At 37.0% G+C, this 22,567-nt stretch overlaps 1 protein-coding gene across 1 annotated transcript; it reads right to left on the reverse strand.

The window, feature by feature from the left end:
- Positions 1 to 3,341: 3,341 nt before the first annotated feature.
- LOC128856849 (brefeldin A-inhibited guanine nucleotide-exchange protein 3) lies at positions 3,342 to 21,970 on the reverse strand. Its single transcript, XM_054092243.1, has 10 exons — positions 21,729 to 21,970; positions 21,429 to 21,562; positions 14,853 to 15,493; positions 14,457 to 14,777; positions 14,231 to 14,387; positions 13,059 to 14,150; positions 12,617 to 12,984; positions 12,032 to 12,467; positions 11,794 to 11,967; positions 3,342 to 9,960 (listed from the first exon to the last, which is right to left on the reverse strand). The coding sequence occupies exons 1-10, from the start codon at positions 21,811 to 21,813 to the stop codon at positions 7,336 to 7,338; spliced, it is 6,033 nt and encodes a 2,010-aa protein (XP_053948218.1). The 5' UTR covers positions 21,814 to 21,970; the 3' UTR covers positions 3,342 to 7,335.
- Positions 21,971 to 22,567: the final 597 nt, after the last annotated feature.

Genomic DNA, 22,567 nt, shown 5'->3' on the forward strand with positions numbered 1-22,567 from the left:
GCTATGTAGGCCTTATAATAAGAGGAATTTCAAAGGCAAAGCAATTTTTTTGAATTCAGTAGATGATACAAATTGCGCGCGCTTTTAAAAATCTTTTAATAAAATAAATACTTAAAGTAAACTAAGAACAAAAATATTCGATATTAAACACTGCAAAATATCTTGTGATTTAGCATGATTTCTCGATTTTAGAATCCAAAACTGACTGCTTTACCTACTGTGTGTATGAGAATTGTGTGACCAGATCATAACCGAACTCTTTGACAAATCATTCTATGAATCATTTTTGTAGAAAAATATAATTCGTATACCCTTCATGAGCGTTTCTTTCCATACATCCGCTCAATCTAACCGAGTCCCTTAATCCGTCAGAATTTGTATTTGTTTAATAAAAGTCATTTAAATGTAACTCCTCAATGTGTAAATAATCGGATAAGAAGGAAGTAATGTTTTCGCGGCTGTCTAACGATAGATCCAATGTGAGTTCTAATAGGCTAAATACTTAAACTAAGTGTTTATTGTCGTAAAATAATTAAATTATGATTTTAATTTTGTCAGTTTTGTTTTAGGGCTTTTGAATTTGTATTTTCCTAAAGCACTCATGCGATAGCTCGTTCTGTTTGCACTACCTTATGGTTTCCTAAAAACAATAATTGAAATCAGCGATTATAATCGATTGTGTGCGCCGTTGCGAATGCTTGTGCGTGACTGCCATTCGACATTGCACGGGTACAAATCCCGTTCGAAACACCTAAAACGATAAAAAACGGTTTTTCTGCGTTGTGGAAATTATTAAAAGATATTAACGAAATTCCGTCTTAGTTGAAAATAAGAAGATGCGGTTGAAGCCCATTTTTGTCTCAGCGGCTATGTTAACAAGTAAAATTTTCATTATTTGAGCGCACACAATCCTCAAGTATTCAACCCAGCATCAATGCATGCCGAAAGATTAACTATTTGGTTCGATTGCTGGCAAGGTGGTCTCTTCCGAAATGAGAAAGGAGACCCCGTTACCGTCAACGGTCCTCGTTATAGAGCAATGTTAACCGACTTCCTGTGGGCAAAACTCGACATTATCGATAAATGAGTTTGGGGAAAAAGAAATACACTATGTTATGTTTTGCGGAAATAATTTAAAACTGTTTTATGGTCGATCTTTAGTTCCTGGACGATGCTACTGCCAACATTATCGATATTTTCTTTAACATCAAAAATGCCTGAACGGAATCGACGAAACCAAAATTTCATTAGCTGTTACAAGCCTGGCTAGCACTTTATTATTCTTATAAAAAAAAACTGTTAAATGCACAATAGTTGACAACGATCATAAACTTTAAACTGTTTGATCATCTACCGTGAAAATAATGGGTTTCTTTTTCTCCAAACTAATATTTAAGCAGTGGTTGCAGCAAGACGGCAATAAATGTCTTACAAGCGCCGCAACGCCCGAAGTTTTCGAGGTTGTTGTTGTTGTTTTAACAGTAATAGAAGCGCCGTCAGTGTAGGGTATATCACCGGTCGTCTTCGTCTGGCTCTTCTAAAGTTAGGCCCAGGAAATATGCTGTTTTGACGGGTTGGGTCCAGAAGGGGTGTTAGATGAGTCGGTTTTAAAGGACATGTGAAAATGTGGTTGGTATCATGCGGGGTACCTTCACATACCGGACATATGTTAGGTACGTCGGGGTCAATTCTGGATAAGTAGGAGTTTAACCTGCTACAGTATCCAAAACGTAATTGTGCCAGTGTTACGCGTGTCTCACGGGGAAGCTGGAACTCTTCATAAGTGGTAGTTAGACTCCGATTACGGCATTCATAACACGGGAGCTTAAGAAGGTGGTGACGGTCTCCCGGTGAATGTTGTTTATTGACTGTCTAAACACTGCCTGGTCCAGTAGATTTCTGTCAGTTTTGTCCTGAATCTCGTCGGCGTAGTTTAAAAGGTGTCTCCTGACGTGCCTAGGAGGCGGCTCTGGCTCAAATAAGTGACTGCATGAGTAGGACCTGCGGTAGCATCCTAGCAGGAACTGCTTGCTGAGCAGTTTATTGGGCTCCATTACAGGGAGCATTTATGCCTCATTGTGAAAGTGTTGAAGTCCGAATTTCAGTATTTTGGCATGTCTGTAGCTTTATCCACTGCGTGTCGCTAGTCCCAGGCGACCAGAAAGGCGTAGCATAGTTTAGTACCGGCCGACCAATTGCCTTAAATGTCGATAGCAACAATTCTTTGCTTTGTCCCAAGTGCTGCCGGCAAGCGATTTGAGAACCTTGTTGCGATTTTGGACTTTAGTGGCAATTGCGGTTGTGTGAGCTGAAAAGGAGAGCAAACTGTCGAAGGTTACACCCAAAATTTTTGGATTGTTTACCGTCGGAATTGGTGTGTCGACTTTTACCTTGAGGGGCAGTTTGACCTCCTTTGTCCAGGTGATAAAGAGGGTCGCCGTTTACTTAGTGGGGGGAAGTTGAAGATTCCTCGCAGTGAAAAAGCGAGGGAGACTCCCTCTGGTGGTTGGGGGAGCTTCGTGATGTAGAAGTTGATCAGAAAGGGGAAAGGACACCACCATGCGGTACTCCTTGCTTGGTCTTCCTCTGCTTTGATGTTTGGTCTCGAAAAATCACTGACGAGTGACGACCGCTCAGGTAGTTGCGGAGCACCTCTTCAGCCCTAGCGGAAGTGTCGACTGATAAATATTGGGACCGAGCTATTTGTATCTCTTCTAATGTTAAGTTGTATATTTAAATATAATAACAATAATTTAATAATAATTATATTTCAATTTTCAATTTCGTAGAGGGTATTTAGCCCACGTCTTCGAAAATATGCACGATCTTGCTTGTTTTGGTTTACTTACGTTTTTGGCACCTCTCTCTCTTAAGAGGTTGCTTAAAAATTGGATTATTTATGGAGAGCAAGAAAAAGGTGAGAATTGACGGAAATTCATAGACTTCACAAAGACTGAAAACGTATCTGCATTGAAAATGTTGGCTGGTTAACGTTTTGGATGTGACAACCAAAGTAAATGATGTGTGACGCCGGATTTGAAAACCGTTGCTCAGAAAGTTATTTAAAGTAAAACAATTATTAACTGTACAAACTTTTCAAAAAAAGTCAAAAGCATAGCAAAAATTGTTTTCAAATTTTTTTATGATATAAGCTAACAAGTCCCAATTTATAATATAAGTTTAAAAAAGTCTGTTTTAAACTTTTTTAAATAAAAAAAAAGTGTGTTTTAAACTTTTTTAAATCCCTTTTTATTTGTAAGATTTTAACAAGCGTTAGACGAGTTGCTTTTAGCTATTTTTCGTAAATAAAAATACTTGAAATTAATTGGGTTTGAATGCGAAAGCGCTTTTTTATTGATTTTATAATTATCCATTTGCATTTAAATTTTTGTTAGTTTGTTTACAACAAAGTAAGTATGTATGTATATAAACTTTTTTATGCTTAGTTTTCAAAGCGAAAATATAATATTTTAATTACTTTGTAAAAGTGTAGATAATTTATTGTATTTTAGAATAAAAAAGTACGAAAGTTAAACACACAATAGCACACCAACACACCCTTCGTTGCTTTCATACATACATACATATATGACGCATATTTTTCTACAGATATGCATATTGTCCCATTTTATAAACTTGAAGAACTGGTATTCTTCCAGATAGGTATATAATATTATTTATTATTATAAAAAAAATGTGCAAACAGCGAAAGTTCTTCATGTAAGTACAAATACTTCGTGCCTCTCTACAACAAAACCTACATATTTGGAGAAGAAAAGGAGTGTTTTGTATTTATATCCACCTCTCTCTCCGCGGCGAATTATTGCCTATGAAAATAAAATAAAAGCAAAGTTCTCGCATGCACATACATACAAACTCATTTCATAAAAAATATTATATTTAAAAGCTGAGCAGCTTTCACACTGTCATTTTATTTTTTATTACAAGTAGGTGTTTGCATTTATGTGTATGAGCGTAAGTTTGCTTAGAAAATGCTCGCTTTAAAAGCGGTAATTTTTAGTTGAAGCCAATTTGTAAATAAAATTACAGTTGTATACATACATATGTAAGTTACTCGCGTGTAAGTAATCTATGACAAAAAACATGTCACTAATGAAATACCGAAAGACCTTAACTAATATTTATTTTCTTTATATTTGATTATACTTATATATGGCATAAGGATGCCCGTACGTGTATAAGCTTAGTTTTTGTTATATAAAACGGTAAACATATTTGAAACGTAAAGAGAATAAAAAAAATGGTTTTTGTGTGTAAAACAGTTCCCTGTTAATTAATAAAAAAATGTCACGGTCGCTTTTAAAATTTCCCTTTTTCCCTTTTCCTTTGCTTGTGTGTATATCAGTAAATCTAATTAATACTATTACCATAAATTTCCTTAAAAATATAACTAAAAAAGGAAATTATGTTTCGCGTGCCTTATCTCACTAAAATTACTTACCTTTCTGCACACATGTATTTGTATACGTAGTGTGTACGAAGGCAACTTCCATATCTTATACATTGTATATGTATGTATGTACGTCTATGCAACGTGGGTTCATTGCACCTTTTTAAATAAACTGTTTATGTATTGTAATGTAGGCAATAATGCTTAAACTAGAATATAATTTTTAATATACGATTATGATGTGTTTATGTACATTATAATAGTTTTATAAATTTATATATGTATGTATTTAGCATTTATACTTAGCGTTAGGCGCGCACACGGTTCATGCTTATTCATCATATTTTATTTATATTACCATGTACGTTTTTTACTATAGATCTATAAACATATGTACCCCATCAACAAATTTCTATACTCATTTGACTTCACTTGTAGATTCCCTGCGTTACAGAGTTGGAGGGAAATTCTGTTCTGAACTTATATGCACCTCAAAGGTCTACTACTCAGATAAATGTGTATACAACTATGTACTATTTCATATTTATTAAAAAAAAAAAAAAAAACAAAGTACGATACAATGAGTTTCAAAAGTTGTGCTTCTCTTCGAGTATGTATTGTGTGTGGTGTAGTGGAATACCTATTTGAATTCGTATCAAAACTTGTCAACTGTTCTGAAGTTTTACATTTTGCTGGGTTCTATGACATTTAAAGCATAAGTATTTCCATTAGAGTGACCTGGCTTTCTTAGAAGAAAGCTATTCTTTAAGTAATTGAGACTTTATTTTTTTACCCCAAACAAATCTTTCATTAGAATAGATTTTGCAAAAAATGTAATTGGAATGAGATCTAAATTTCGCTCTTTGTCGGTATAAAGCCGACGTCAAAAAATGGGTGAGTATATTTAGTAGAAATTCGTGGAAAAATTGGTGGAATAAACTTCTTACTTTAATTTAAAAATATTTAATTTCGATAATAATAATAATAATCATCATCATATTATCACGTAAATAATAGCAAAGTAATAATAATAATAACAATAATAATGTTCATTGAAAGTCTCTTAGGCGAAGCTTATCCATCTATTTGTGGTATTGGAGCTCTTTAATGTAGTCCAACAAGCACACTGGACTGCGGCAAGACGAAGATATTGCATGTATTGCAATATTTATAATAAAAATAGTAAATATTTTTAAGTCTGGGGTTTTATTTCTCATTTCTAATATTAAAAAACTTCAAAAAACGGCTAAGAGGGTTTGGCTCTGTGCCAACATCTTTAGTACAATCTTTTCAAAGTATTAAGAAAGCGTCAATAAAAGTCATGGAATTGAGCAAAGAACTTTTCGTGTTGTGTAGATTAATACCTCAGAGTTTGTAAATAATAGGTCACCCTAAAGTAAATAATTATGTACGTACGCTTGTACATGTGAATGAAATATTTACATATGGTTACCAAAAAGCACAAAGGCTCTAACCAGCATTTTTTCCAAATTCCTCTTTTTTTACTTATTATGGTAATCTGCACTAAAACGCTCTTCTACATAACCAATTAGAGTATTAAAGCAAAAAAAATTCGTTTTTGTAGCTAATACGAATAGAATCGAATACAAAATTACTTTTGTTTAAGTTTTTCTAACCCTTTCGCCTTTGTGTATTTTGACAACGATATATGTATAATATTTTATTTCAGTTCGGTTTCCTACTTCATTTCCTACCATGGAAAATTTCTCAGCTCCAATGCAGCCTAAGCGTTGTTGTTTCTATGGGCAATCGCCGAAACTGTTGCATTTTTAAATTCTGCATACTTTACATTTGCTTTAGCATTCACATGTACACATGCTTGCATGGATATGTTTTGTGATTATCCCTTGAATTAATTTCCCCAAAATCTTCTCTAAGAGAGTACACATTAGTGAGCTACATAAATGTATGTAGGACGAGAGTGTGCTGGTATTTTCGTTGGTCAACTCAAAGTGTTGAGTTTTTATTTTGAAATGTGTTGCCGTCTGCTGCCATCCCATGAAAATGAAATGGTTAGTTTGTTTGGTGGACTTATACTTAAATATTTATTGTAGTATATGTATGTATAAGTATATTTAGTTATCAGATAGTGACTTTTAGGCAAATATATGTAGGCTTCAAACGTGGTGGATTTTAGGTATGATTAAGTTTCTTGTGGTTGTACTTCTCAACCGGATTCCAATAAACCGTTAGGGATAGGCTGATTAGGTCTTGGTAAGTATTACTCTCAGATTAAAAAATATAGTTTAATTTGTACGTGCATAGTTTTGTAGTTAGCGCATAAAAGCAAATATCCCATTATAAAAATAAAGCATTTATATATTTTTTTAATAAATTTTATCACTACTATACTGATTGGCGAGATTTGTCAATTGTTGTTGGTACAAGTTTTCATACCTCAAGCTTCTCGATATGCTACTAACCTTTTTTTTAATTTTTTTACTGTCAATTTTGTTAAATATGTTTCTGAATTAAGTATTTTCGAAATTACGTACAACTGCAGAAATAACGAGTATCGCCAATCAGCGGGGAGCGAATGTTAATATGTATGCATGCAATTTATGTATGAATGTATGTAGTATGTACGAATGTATGTAGGCAAATATGCATGTACATAATTATGTGATATTTGTAGGATGTATGTATATATATAGAAACATATGCACATACACATACACACATATACGTATGGATATGCATGTATTTATATAAATGTATGTCCCTTAATGCCTTATGTATTTATGTATGTATATGGACAGCATGTGTACCGCTCAGTCGTCTTATATGATTCCGATGTATGTATATCAATTCCATTGCCAGTCCTATGCTCGAATCGGGCTCAATGAAGTTCGATTACGAAATCCTTTCTTTTACAAATCAAAATAAAACTCAACAAGCATAGCCTAAAATTGATTAACCTTCAATTCATTGCCTTGCAACTGTACAAGCCGGAAGGCTTCCCTTATCGTTGGTGTCATTAGAAGTTTAAGATTCTCTTCGGCCTCACCGGGCAAAGAATGTAGCAGCTCCATTGAAGCTACAACGAGTTGAGCTAAAGCAGCTTTCTTGTAATTCGAGTCCTTAAGTATGCTTGAAGCGCGCTGCTGCTCTATTTCCGGTGAAATCGCTTCAGATTCGCACTTCTGCGGACGGTTCGTATCGAAAGGATTATTGCGACTTTTTGGTTGGAACTCACTGATCAGTGTTGTCATCGTAACATTCTCCTCCTCGAGTTGAATACACTTATTGGGCGAGGAGTCCGTCGTTTCTGAGTGGCTGGACGTGCTGACATTGTCGCTATTGCTGTTGATGGATATGCGCATTGGTTTGGCGCTTATCAGTTTTTGCTGCGAACTGCGCTTATCTCCGCCTTCTCCAGAACGCAGTTTTCCATTCTCAATTTCATGCATTGCTGAGTTATTTAAATATAGCTCGCACACAAGATTCCAAGCGTCCTGTAGACAGAACAAATATCGCACAAAATTTTCCTTCTTTTTAACGGTGGTTGTATTTAGGCGGGAGCAGGACTCCAATATAAAGTTCAAATCTTCCGGGCCCAGATTATAAACTACAATGTCATTTAAATAAGAATCCACTAAAGCAATATAGTAGATCATCCAAGATGACGTCATTTGTTTGTATAAATTTGCTGCATACTCGATATTGGATACCTTCTGCATTAAAAACTTGAGTCCGGGGCGGGAATCAAATTCTAGGGAACTCGTCAAATACTGTTTGACGCAACGCAATAGAATTTCCTTGGAGCGAAAGTCCAAGTCATAATCGTGACTTGAAGCTGATGTTGCATAATTGTCGAAGATGCACGTTGACACCGCCTGAGGTACACACTTTAAGCGGGATAGTAAAAGTTTCGCAACTAGCTGTAAAAGCATCTGGTTTGCCAATAAGCCAACAACCAAATTTTTGAAAGGTATACGAATCACAAAATTGTCTAGATTCGAATTAAAACCATTGTTTAATGGATACAAAAGAAATGAGTAACTTCGTTCATCTGTCAAATGTTTGTCCAAGTGGCTGGATATCTTCGCGGCCGGCTCTCTTTGATTATCGGAGAGAAACACCTGTTGCGCCAATGAGTAAATGCGAGTTAACTCATCCATAGTACTATCGCGGCGAGCTGCTACTTTTACATTAGCACAGTCTCCATAAAAACTATTCGACTTCTCATGGAAGGCAAAGGACAATTGGCGCAAGGGTGCGATGGTCACAGTACAGGCGCGGTGTATGGCCGAACAGGCAATCATCCATTGTGATTCATTAAAGAGCATGCCAGTGGATAAAATGACATGCTTCAGGCATGATACGCCCACTCGTGCCACTGATTCCTGTGCTTGGGCAGCGCACTCTATTAATACAAGCAGTAGTTGTTTCAGTGCCAACGTAGCTGATCCTGATATTTTCGTTGGCGAATCAATAATGTTGGTGCCGCTTTCCTCGCTCGACGACGAACTGTCGTATTGATTATGGTGCTGAGTGTTTTCATTATCGTCAATCCGCTCGGTGACGAACTTCAATTTAGAATACAGAGAGTTTTCAGAGTTAATGTTTCTGGAAGTGCTGCCCGAGTTAAGGTTAGGAGGTGTGTGCACGATTTGGGTTACACGCGTTTTTAGCACACACTGCCTTCTGGTATCTGTTACTGACTTCTCAATGAATTCCACCACCAAATCGGTGGTCATGCAGCAACAGTGCTTGAAGTTTTTCTCAATTAAGGGCCATGGAGCACCAGTTTTATTTATATAACGTAGCCAGTCCTGAATCATCGGTATCAACAGGTGATTTATACAGTAAAATCCGAAATCGATGCCGGGACTGCATAGCAAATTTTTAAAGAGTTTAAAAATTGTTTGAAGAATTGGCGCTTGATGTGAATAAGGACACACAATAAGTGAATTTGTAAGGCCATCTAGCAGAAGGAACCAAACTTTTAACACCCCTGACGGTTTATCCATTTCATCGATCTTCACGATTGTATCCTTGTCAATGTGCAGCGATCTATACGATATCATGTGCTGTTCATTTTTCGTTTGTAAGTAATCATTACCGAAGTATGTGAAGTTCTCCATTGAGTTTGGAATATTTGCATCGATTATGTGGGTATAGGAAATACCCTTAATTTTGTATGTGGAATGAAAGTTGGGACACTTCGGCATGTTGAACATAAATCCTAAAATGGATGAGCAGCGTTCAAGGAAACGCAGAGTTTCATGTAAAAATTCTGTCGGTCGGAAGTTATTTTCTTCTTCGCCGCATGTATTGCTATTTTGCCCACCACCGCCTGATATCTCGAGGTAAGACAATAAGCAGAGTATACAATCCAAACCAGCATTAGCAAATACCAGTGTATTATCCGAATCAAGGAAGACTCTGAATATGTCGATAATATTACTCATATTAAGCATTCGGCTCCGAGCATTGCGTAATGTTCCAAAAAGCGGGCGCCAACCCGACCGAATTTCCGTCCGATGTGCTTCCACTATTTCGTACAAGCAGGCAACAATTTGATCCTGAATGAGAGAAAGGAATTTTTCATTAAGAGTAATTTCACTACAATTACTTAATTATAACCTAATTACAATCCAAGAACGCTAAATCTTATCCACAAAGTTCTTACTAAATAAAACACCTGCGTAAGGACAGATTCAAACTGCACATCAATTATCCTAATATGAATACTTATATATGTACATACACATTGAAATAACTACTGGGTTTTTTCTAATACTTTCTCTTTAACTTAGTTAAATAAAACTACAATATAAAATAAAATACGCGGAAAATCAAAAATGTAAATAATGATGGTCAGCTAAATTTTGTTCAATTCTTGTAGGTAGGTAGTGGAAATGGTTGAAGTAACAGTCTGTCACTCCCAAGTAGCACTGAAGCACAGTTTTTATACTATTTTGAGACCTCCAACGTGCAGATACCTACAGCCAACCAGAGCTTTTGATTTATGTAGTGGAGAAGGTTGATGGGATTTAGGTTGGAATGCTGCCCCAGGCTGTCGAAGGAAGGAGAACGCAGTGACCTTAATCGTCTAGTTTCCAATCCCGGACATTTACAAAGAAAGTGATCAACAGTCTCTTCAAATTATGGTAATTATTATAGGATTTTTTTACAAATTCGTATGTAAGCAATGATAAAAAGCAGCACCAATCAACACTATTTTTACGATTTGAGACAAATTATTGTTATTTTTACTTATTTTACTTCTAGGCATTGCCATTTAAAATTCAACTTTTCATCGTTTTTGGCATAATATTATATTATAACCGCGATTTTTTCCTAATTTTGACATGATAAAAATTACCGCCATTTGTTGTTGTAATAATGCAATTTTAGAAATTAAGTGATAATGAAATATGAATGGTAAGGAAACTTAAATCCAAATCATAACAGGTTTTTAATAGACGTACTAATGCCATATAGAAGGTAGACATAACTTCATAGCACTACCTTATGCGCTGACAGTTGACCTCCTCTCACTTTTGAAGGGTAATTTTCGCAAAAAAAAAAACAACTGAAGACGGATTTGAGATATCTATTTCATCTCTGTACTTAGACGACATACTATGAACGGGGTAATGCACTAAATAATTAATACAATAAGCGGATAGTTAAAACCCTGAAAAACTGAAGACCTAGTGAAAATGAAATCCTTATTTTAAATACCACTAAAAAATTAGTGATAGCGCAGTTGAGTGGTAGTGCAAAATGTCCAACCCTGCGTATTAAATAATCTAAAATTTGACTGTGCAACTTCCCACATATTTTTTTTCTTTGGTCTATTAACTAAAATTCGAATTATCAAAAGAAGGCTAAAAAGGATTATTAATTCGACACGACAGTCCGAAATAAATTATATATATGTATATAATTGGCGCGTACAACTTTTTGGGTGTTTGGCCGAGCTCCTCCTCGTATTTGTGGTGTGCGCCTTGATATTGTTCTACGAATGGAGGGACCTACAGTTTCAAGCCGACTACGAACGGCAGATATTTTTATGAGGAGCTTTTTCATGGCAGAAATACACTCGGAGGCTTGCCATTGCCTGCCGAGGGGCGACCGCTATTAGAAAAATGTTTTTCTTAATTTTGGTGTTTTCACCGAGATTCGAACCGACGTTCTTTCTGTGAATTCCGAATTGTAGTAATAAATTAGTGACGGCAAATAAAAGGAATCTTAATGAGTTCTTGAACCTCGCGTGACAATAGCTTCAAAGTTTTCCTTCACAACGTTTTGCTAGAAAACTGCTCGTAACCAACTGTCGAGAGATCTTCCTAATAATAAACCTAACTTCATACCTGTAAGTATTTAATTTACGAAATGAATGAATGTACCTGCACATCAACGTCGCACGTGTCCATGCTCAAAAGATTTTCGAATGGTTTCAGTAGCGCCTCATTAAAATGGAAATGTGGCAACTCTGATTGCTCTACCAAGAGTGCTGTAATTACGTCATGAATGTACTCTATGGCTCTTTTGGATATAACACGATCTCTATGGCAAGAAGCCTGAAAGATTTCAAACCTCAATGATGTTTTTGTTGCACAACATAAGTCGTGTTGCAATACTCACGTCCATTAGATGAGGTCCAGTGATAGCCCATACCTTTAGTATATGCAAAAGCGGTCTGGAACTTTTAAATACCTTCAAGGTAACATCTCCGATGCGGTGCAATAAAAGCGACATGGGTAGAGTGTCGAGTTTCTTCCAACCCTTGCTTGGCCACCAAATGCGGCTGCCTTTGCGTGTAACTGTATTTTTATAGAGCTGTTCGCGAGATGCTTTACAAAGGTTTTTCAGAAACTGGCACAGCGACGGGAGACTTAAACGCTCAGCAGCATCCGAGAAGAGATTTTCAGCCTGGTGCGATAAAGCGCAGAGTACTTTTGAGGTGTCACTCTGACTTAATAGCACAGTTTCATTAGTGCCAGAATAAACCTTCAGTATTGATGTGATATTAGTATTAGGGCTCTGTAGAGGTGCTTGAAGGAAACTGTAGACGTCAACGCTGTAAAAAAATACATATATGATCATTTACGTCTATGCCATATTGGGTAAACTTTATATAATATAACAAACTTCTATTATAAAAAAATGTATGAATGGATGGAATGTATGTCGGTGCATAAGCTAAATAAACTGTAAAACAAATATTACCAGGTTTCGTCGTCATCTATAGGAAGTGATGACAAGTTGAGCTTATCATTTTGAGTTGTATTGCTTAGCTTTTCACCGGTTTCCATATCTCGACGACCAGTACCCGGCGACGTTCCAATCGATGAATTTTGTAAACTGAAAATTTCGTGTTCCAGCTGGCTGACATGACGACACACAGCAAACACTGACTGCCAACAATCCGAACTATAAGAACCTAAATTTAAGCCTCCATTTAAAACCACATCCATGGACATTGCTTGGCTAGCAGAAATTCTCGGCCCGTTTGTCTGACACACATTTGATGCCAAAAGGCTTAAAATTTTTCCAGCTAAGTGCTGTAGATTCAAGCTGTTGCTTAAAGTAGCCGCCTAAAAGTTGAGGAAAGTGCAAGATCTTATTATTTTACAAGTTCAATAGATTTATAAATTGTTTAAGGATTTACCGCATGCAGACCGTCCAGACACATCGCATATAATGCCTCTCCATTTGTTTTGTTTGTTTTTGTCTTGACACGTAGTGTACGTTTAGACAAGGCCATCAATTTATTTGAGTTACTACACGATAAATCACCTAGACCTGAGCTCAAAACTATAACCATCGAATCCCAGCAGCAAGTCAAAAGTCGCCGGCAAAGTTTCTTTGCAGCCTCGCGTCGTTTGTTGTCCCGTTCGTCGGTGTACTTTATATTTGCCATCTGTAACCGTTGCCACTCAGAAAGCATCTGGGTGGGTCCCAAGCCACCTGCGTCACAAAGCATATCCACCAGGGCACTTCGTGAATTGGTACCTTCCAGTTCCTCCCTGCTCATCGCTTCTAAGCCATTCGAAACCAATATTGACTGATATAATTCACAGAGCCAAGGAGATGAAAGGTACACTAAAACACCAGTGTTCTGGACAGATGTAACGAACTGCTGTTCCGACATAGGAATTAATATCTCTTTCTGCATGTCTTCATAGTATCCAGCCTTTGTAAGTTGCAGACTGAGCAGTAACGATGAATAAATCGCCAAGTAAATGCCGTCAGCATTGATGGCCGTAAGGTGATAATCGAAATCGGAGAAGTTCATTGTGTTTTCTTGGCATACGACTGAGGCGAATTCTTGCATGGCCTCATCTACCTCAATGCAGGAGCGTATACGTAAAAGCTTCGGTACCAAATCTTTTCGCAATGCCTTTGCAAAATCTCGGGCATGTTGTCGATCATTGTCAATATCGGTGCGTACTGGTATGACTGGGGCCTCAAGGTGGGTGTAGGGCCATCGGTTTTCTACACGTGACGTTTCATCACTCGATGTTGATTGCTCCTCCTCTTCAGGCCCCTCTGTATCACCTGAACCATTTGAAGCTGCATCGTGTTCTGGATGATCGCCATCACTGTCCGAACCTGAAGAGGTTTCAAAAACGCTTTGACGAAACTCTACAATCGCATCGCGATAAGGAGCAGGCAGCCGCGCCATTGATTGATAAGTTAATGGGCCCGTGTAATCGGCATCCTTTAATGTTTCGTGACGACTGTTGACGGTGCTCACAATCTACAACCAAACACATAAGTAAACGGACGACAATTCTCCTGTGAATTTATGTTGTTTAGTTACATATTTATTATGATTACCTGATCGCTAATCATTGATTCAGTTAGTTCGCCGCTGCAAAGAATTTGCAAACTATCCAGTAGTGCCACCATGCACTCCACGCTGGCCTGAAGGCCTGCCTCAACTCCGGCACCTGCACTAATGCCGTAAGCGCATTCTTCCATTGCATCGATCATACTGAAATTGCGTGCAAATGTTTTGCATATGAATGGATATGCGCTCATGACATAACTATTTAAAACTTACAGTCGAAATAGTGCCATTTCATCACTGCAACCTTGGCCAGTATTTTTATCAACGTAAAGAATAACCGCTAGATCGATCAAACGCTCTGGACTCTTCAGAATTTCTCGAACACATTTTAATGGCTCAGTACGATTTTGCGGTGTTGGCAGCAAAAGCATGCGATGAAAAAGTGCCTCCAGCATAGGCCGCAACGAGCCATATGCTCCTGCAATTCGCAGCAATTGGATTCCAGTCAAGTACACGCAGCGAGCTTGTGGACCATCTAGGCCAGGGCCAGTAAAAAAGCCACGAGCTTCGTTTTCAATCATATTCAGCGCATCTCTGTTGAAATTTCATATTCATTATAGCTCTAGGCGTATTGGTACATAAATATAATATTATATAAGTCGTACTTACTTATAAGTGAATTTTTTATCCAAATTAATGCGACCTGGCGATCCCAATGCTGCTGCCAGAGTAGGACAAAATTTCTGCCACAAGAATGATGTGAAATGTGGATTTGCATGGACATTTCGTGGCAAAGCCGAAGTCAGTGTTAAAATGCATTCTGTTAAATAAAGCGAGCAATTATTCTCAGGCTTTTTGTTGGGTGAACCATTCGCCGCCGGCTCTACTAAACGACTGCATAGCCACTGCATTACCGGAATCACTTCATTGTACACTGCCGATGCCTGTGTCTGTGTCATTAGACCAGGCGGTGCAGTCTTCTTCACCTCTTCTGCTTCTTCTATAAGAAAGGCGCAAAAAGTGCGCAAGCATTGTGATGCTGCTGCCAGTGAGGCGGCTTTGGTGGCACGTGAGCCCAATTCCCAACACTCGCCACAGCGTGAAAGTGTCTCGATGAGAAGCCGGCCATTTAAAGTGCACGCAGGGGAACAAGCCATAGCCAAAAACAAGCGTAAAACATTGATTACGGTCTCTTCACTGCTAGTTGTGGGTAAAATCCCATTTGTGGCGCGCAACAACTGAGCGGGCAACCACACTGAGTCATCCTCCGGTTCTAGGCCGATGTAAAAACGTTCATCCTTGATAATGCGCTACACACAAACCAATGAAAAACGATGAAATATCTACTTTCACAGAAATATATAACTAAATAAATGCAAAAGCACAATATTAGTTTTTAATAATTGCAAAAACGAACCGCCTAAAACTATTGGATATTACGAATCGAAATTATTTTCCAGAAGCAAATAAGAGTTATCCTACGGTTCAAGTACACGAATAGAATCAAAAATATTGCTTAGAGCTTCTAAACATCGTATCACCTACTAAATTAAACAAAATCGTCAAGACCAAGCTCCTAGAAAGCGAGCCTAAATATAAAACTCGGATTTAGGCACATCGAAATGCGCCTCCCTGTTCTTAAGAATTTCTGAATATTTGGCCAACGAAATCAGCCTATATTTTATTCCGCCCACGTTAATCTACCAATCCAGATATATTTGATTACGCCATTATATAAAGAATCCATATCCATAAATACCAGGTTGTTCAATAAGTTTTGCGGTTCTATAAGAGAGGGCGTTGCTACTAGCCTAATTTGTTTTTTATTTTTGTTATGTTGTCAACTTATCAACTTATGTGAAGTTTCATTTCAATCTGATCAAAGACAATTAGTACCGACAAGTCACAATACTTTCTACAATGGAAAAAATCAAATTGCGTCCAAAAACAGCAACAACACCAGAAATCGTAGAAAAAATACAGGACGTCGTATTGGAAAATCGTCGAGTAATTGAAATAGTTGTAGTAGAACCCTGGAAATCTTATTGGGCAGTCTAAACAATATTTTGACTGAAGTATTGCATTTCAGAAAGCTGTGTGCACAATGAGTGCCACATTCGCAAAAATGGAACAAAAGCACATTCGAATACGACTTTCTCAGCACCATTTGAAGTGTTTTCGAAAGGATAAAATGAATCTTGTCCATCGATTCATCACTATGAATAAGGCTTGGATCTATCAGCATGAGCCTAAATCAAAACAAGAGGCTAAAGAGTGGTGTGAACCTGGGTTTTCGGTTCCGAAGTTTTTCAGTTTTTTGGGATGCGAAAGGAATTTCATTTGTGTATTAGCTAGGGTTACCATTTAACCGCCCTTGTAGAAGCTGTGGGGACCTTTCAAGGAAGGAGACTGTAAATGTCCGGATTTGGGAGCTAAACGACTAAGGTCACTAGGCGCTCTTTTCTTCAACAGCCTGTGGCAGTGCGCCAACCTAAATCGAATCAATCTCCTCCATTATATCAACAGCTCTGGCTGGCTGTAGATATCTGCTTGTTGGAGGTCTCATAATGGTATCAAAACGGCGTTTTAGTGCTACTTGAGGAGTGCCAGACCAGCACTTCAACCATTTCACCTACCCTACCCTACTTGCAAACTCGTAAAACAATAAATTTTTAATATTATTGTAACCTTTTAGACCAGCTAAAGGAAAAAGTTCGTGAAAAAAGAACCAGTTTCCAAAAGAAAAAAATTATTTTTCATCAGGACAATGCACCGTATCACAAGAGCATTTTGACAATGGCTAAAATCCATGGATTGTTGGAGCATCCACCGTATTCCCCAGATTTGGCCCCTAGAGACTTTTATCTATTTCCAAACCTAAAAAAACTCTTGCGTGTAAACGTTTTTCATGAAATGATGAGGTCATAACAGCTGTGGAAGCGTATTTGTCAGCACTTCCCGATTCTCACTTCAGGGATAGAATTCATAAATTAGAATCTCGTTGGATCAACTGTATTGATGTTAAGGATGTACTGAAAAATAAAGAGTATTTCAAACCATAAAATTGAGTTTTTCTTATCGAACCGCAAAACTTATTGAACAACCTAGTAGCTAATATTTAATAAGTCACTGGAAGGCAATTATCAACATTGCAAAGGGTTTTTGGGACCTTTTCCAATATTTCTATACGCAAAGATACCCACACATTTAGTAAATAGGCGTAAAATGCATAACGGAGCTAGTGATGCCGGCGATGTATGCACATAAAGTATATTTATTGGCGAAGCAGTTTTCGTTCCTTATGACTCATAATCAACATTGCACATTATAGTATATTATTTACTATTCTATTCTTACTATCCTATATTGTTTCTTAATGAAAGTAAACGATGCTTATCTTAATAGTAATTAATATACCATTCGTTAAAGAAATGTAAATTAGTTTAGATTGACGGCTGTTTTTAAACTGATGAGAATATACTCGTAGTCACTAATACACGCAGACATTATTTCAGTGGTTAATGCTTTGGCAACCGCCGCAGCCGAAGAAGTTGGTGCGTAACTACCATTAGGACAACGTAGGTTCGAATATCCGTGAAACACCGAAATGAAGAAAAAGTTTTTTCTAATAGCAGTCGGCCCTCGGCAAGCAATGGCAAACCTCCAAGTGCATTTCTGCCAATAAAAAGCATTTGCCCTTCGGAGTCGGCTTCGGAGTCCCTTCATTTGTGCAACAACATCAACACGCACACCACAAACAGGAGGAGGAGCTCGGCCAAACACCTAACAGAAGTGTACGCGCCAATTATTAATTTATTTTGTTTTTTAATGCTTTTCCTATAAAGCGAACAAGTTAGATTAAATTTTTATTTGCCGGTCTTCCATTTGGGTATCTTACAGTATCAATAAATTAATTACGATAAACTGAGTTACCCAAAACAAACATTATTATTTTTTATTTAACTACGCAGGTTTGCTTACGATTATTAACTTGAAGTGTTCTGTAAAGTGTAAACAACAAAGAGTTTGCTTATCAACCTTCACTCCACCTTCCATTTTTTTTCTTGTATCTACTTCAACTAGTAACGGTATTACCTGAAACCATTTTAGTTTTAACATTATTGATTGCATAACGAGATCGTTTATTACGATATGAAGTCGAATTTTGTTTTTGAATAATTTTTGTACTGAATAAAAAAACTATTTTTAGTGATGGATTATTATTATTATTATTATATTTATTAAATTTGTATAATAACAAGTTATACAAATATAAGAAGGCAGCAGCACTAGCAGCATGGGCCATGGATTATTATTTTATAAACACCTATGTAATATGGATTTCATTGTTGGTTCTTTTGCACGATTTTTTGGAAAAATATTTAGAGTTTTTCATCTTACATGATTTCTTAAAGTGTGGAACCTAACCCAAATTTTACCATATATATGTATGTCGCATGTAATATTTACACGATTTTTTACATAGTTTTTTAAGGAACGCAGCATATCTACCGTGTAAAAAAAGAGTTGGATGGATATGTGAAAGTGCTCGTACTTATATACATGTATATACTATATACATATGTACTACATCTATACTATACAAAATAGGTTTCCTAGGCAGAATAAATAAAATAGGGAATTATTTAAAAAATATTGATTGCAATATCCTTTTAAGATTCTTAATATCTAATCGGGTCGCGCTATTTGTCTACACATTATTGCTGACAAGCCATTTGGTACCACAAAGCCCTTTGTAATAGTCCGAATAAATAGACTTCCTTGTTCGCCCATAACGGGGCTCTGGAGACTTAGAAATCAATAAATAAGCACGACCGCTAAGAGGGCAATTATAATTAATGACATATTAAACAAATAATATAATATATTATCCATTATATTAGTTTCGCGAAAAAGGAATCCATTATTTTCTCGGTAGATGGCTGTGGTGATCGATATCTCGTCAAGTATCGATCAAACAATTTAAAGTTTATGTTCATTGTCAAGGTGACATTTCACACACATTCAGTTGTTAGTTCAGGGTGTTAACAATGGAGTCAACAAAGATAAAATTCAATACATTTTAAAGTTTTTCTTTGATAATGGTGTTTATGATGTCGATACTGTAACAACTCATTACGTGCAATTTTGGTTTCGTCGATTGCGTTTAAGCATTTTTGATGCTAAGAAAAATGTAAATAATTGCGATAAAATTACAGAAATAATGGAAGTTAACCGGCATCTTAGTATTCGCGGTATCGCCGAGAAACAGTTTTAAGCCATTTGCGCAAAAATTTTACCCAAAATAATGGGTTTTTGGACTTGGGTTTTGGACTGTGGTTGAGCGACATCAAATAAATGCGTACATACAAACATAGATATTACTGTGCAACTTAATTGAAGCCTTCTAAATTTAATGACGTTCTCTGTTTTGTCAAATTGGCTCTTAGCATCGGCTGGAAAGTACCAGGTCAAGGTCAAGTCAAGAAACCTTTTCAGTTTGTAGCATAGACAGCTCAAATTTTCGTCAGGCCGCCAAACTGACAACACAAGATAATTACAAGGACCCTTAATCTTTCCGAATAGGATTTCGCAATAAAAGACACTAAAGTGGTGACCCCCGATCTGATCGTTTTAGCGCAATTTAAATTTTTTTTTGGAAAAAAGTTGGGACACGCCGTCCATAAAAAGGGTAAACCTCTGCAAAACAAAAAATTGCTAACACCTCGCGTGGAATCTAATACCACGAGAATTCAAAATAGTGCCGGTGCGGCTTCGCAAGAAATAGCATCCACAGCTGACTTCCACGTCATTGCATTAAATCTTAAAACGCCGTAGATTGATCAGATACCCGACCCAGATTGCTATGATTCATATTTTTCACCAACAGCCAACAACGTGAGCTTAGCCAGGCGTTGAACGAAAGACAACTGGGAAACGAGAGACCCAATCAACTGTATGCAGAAATGATGCGTTTGTTAGGCGATACCATAAAATAGAATAATATATGGACAAAGCGATTACCGTTATACGCCCAAGCCGCAGTAGCTGCTTGCTCGACACCTACCAAGGAATTCTTAAAAATAGCAGATGCTGTTGTAGGTACTATCAGTTTGCAAGCCAATAGCTGCACGAGTCAAAAAACACATTCAACATCAGCAAATTCACCAGCAACGCCTGTAAGCTTCTGTTCACATCATTTATTGTGCCACTTCTGGAATATGCTGCTTTTATATGAAGGCCGGCAATCAGCTTCTCACCAATAGGCTTTGAAAGTGTACAAAAATTTTTTCTTAAATTCACTCTTCCTTCTTTAAACTTTAGGGAACCCATACCGTGATATCCTCCTCGTCTTTTACTCATAAACCTTAAGTCTCATGAAAATCGTAAGTCTATCCTAAGCCATTTTTTGCATATAAAATCAGTAGTAGTGCAATTGATTGTCTTTTTTGGTTGAAACGTATTAGATTTAATATTTCCACATATCTTCTTCGTAACTTACTTCCGCTTCCGAAGTTCCTTCTATCATCAAACAAGCAGTCGACGCTCTCGCGTTTCGCACCAACGTCACTATTGACAGTTATGATTTCTAGGTTGTCTAGTAAAGTCCTCACTCGACGAACAAAACTAACACTCTACAAGACTCTCATTATGCTCGTTCTATGTTATGGCGAAGAAGCTTAGACGATAACAACATCCGATGAAGCGACGCTTGGAGTGTTTGAGAGAAAGATTCTGTGGACGAGTTTTGGACTTTAGCACGTTAGCGATGGCGCGTATCGTAGGCGAAGGAACTACAAGTTGTATAAGCTTTACGACGGCATAGGCAAAGTGCAGCGAATAAAGATCCAGCGGCTTCGTTGGCTGGGTCATGTCGCCCGAATGGATGCAAACGCTACAGCTCTGAAAGTATTCATAACAGCTGCTGGTAGCAAAGGCAGAGGAAGGGAAAGAAACGACTGGCGCGCTTTGTTAAATTTTGTCATCGCGTAAGCAGTTATCGCGTCAATCAAGAAGAAGAAGAGGTCAAACTGTCTCCCTTAACTTTCTGTTTCAAGGGCTGCTTTTTTCTTAATTTTTTCTGATGCTAATCGTAGTAAAGATTGTTTGCTGTAAGATTGTAAATTCTTAGACTAAATAAAAAAAATTTCACAGCCTTAAGCCATTGCCAACCTTCAGAAAGTAACATCTCTTTGTTTTTGCTTATAAGTACAAATCTTTAACTCAGCTTTAATATTCACTTACATGAAGTCCGTTGAGGCCCATTGTAATGAACTTTGGGCGTTTCGTGTCTAAGGCCATTTGTAGTGCAGTGAAACATACAGAACGGAGCTCATGTGCTGGATCCCGATGAATGCCATGCTGGCGATATAATTTATCTATTTGAAGGAAAGCACATATATTTATATTTATATATAGGTTTAGGCAACAAGATTTGATTACTTTTAGTAGTTACGCTGTGTGCTGAATTCAATAAATAAACTTTATGCAGAAAACAAAAAAAAACAATAATAGGAACATTTCTGATGCGGCAAATCCACTCACCGTAGGCGATTTGCGCAGTTTGCCTCAGTGCATTGTGCTTCGTCCCTGTCGACTCCTTGATTATCAACAAGAATAAGTCTTCCATGTTGCGTATAGCCCGTCAGCCACGTCGCTTATTGTTTGATTCGAATTATAGTACTTTTCCTGTTGCTGAAGCTTTATGCTTAATAGGGTATTATGCTTGCTATTTTTGTGTTTTTGGTTTTTTTGTTTTTGTAGTAACTATGTATATTTGCAGCATATGTATTATATGTATGCATGTATGTGCAAATACATACTGGACTAAATGCTTCCTTTGATGTCGATGTGAGCACTACTATTGTCTGCGTAGGGTTTTATCCTGTTTCGCTTCGCTGATTGCCATTCAAGTAGAGCTACAACATAAAGAAAATATAATCTTTCGTGCTTCAAATATGCATACATACGTAAGTACGTAAGTATATATGTACATAAATTCGTGTGCGTAAAATCAATAATACAACAGATGCTTTTGATGAACTTTCAAGGATATCATTTCGCATCAATTGAAGAGAAAATTGCTTTTGTTTTCATCTTTACTATGAACTTCTTTATTTGTGACCTTACGATGTACAACAATAAACAAAATTCACATAAATGAGCCACATCTTTGCTGACTTAAAAATATATGTAGATCCTGTAGTTACATCTCCGATTGAAGTAAATTTGTAATATTTAGTATTGATTTTTCTTATTAAACTTAATTCGATTTTGTTTAATTGATAACAACTGCTTTCAAATGGGAATACTCAAATAAAAGTGTGTGTATCCCATTTCACAGACAGTCGAGACTTTTTGGGTATAAAATGCACTGCTCTCAC

The sequence above is a fragment of the Anastrepha ludens genome, chromosome 3, assembly GCF_028408465.1.
Source record: "Anastrepha ludens isolate Willacy chromosome 3, idAnaLude1.1, whole genome shotgun sequence".
NCBI lineage: Eukaryota > Metazoa > Arthropoda > Insecta > Diptera > Tephritidae > Anastrepha > Anastrepha ludens.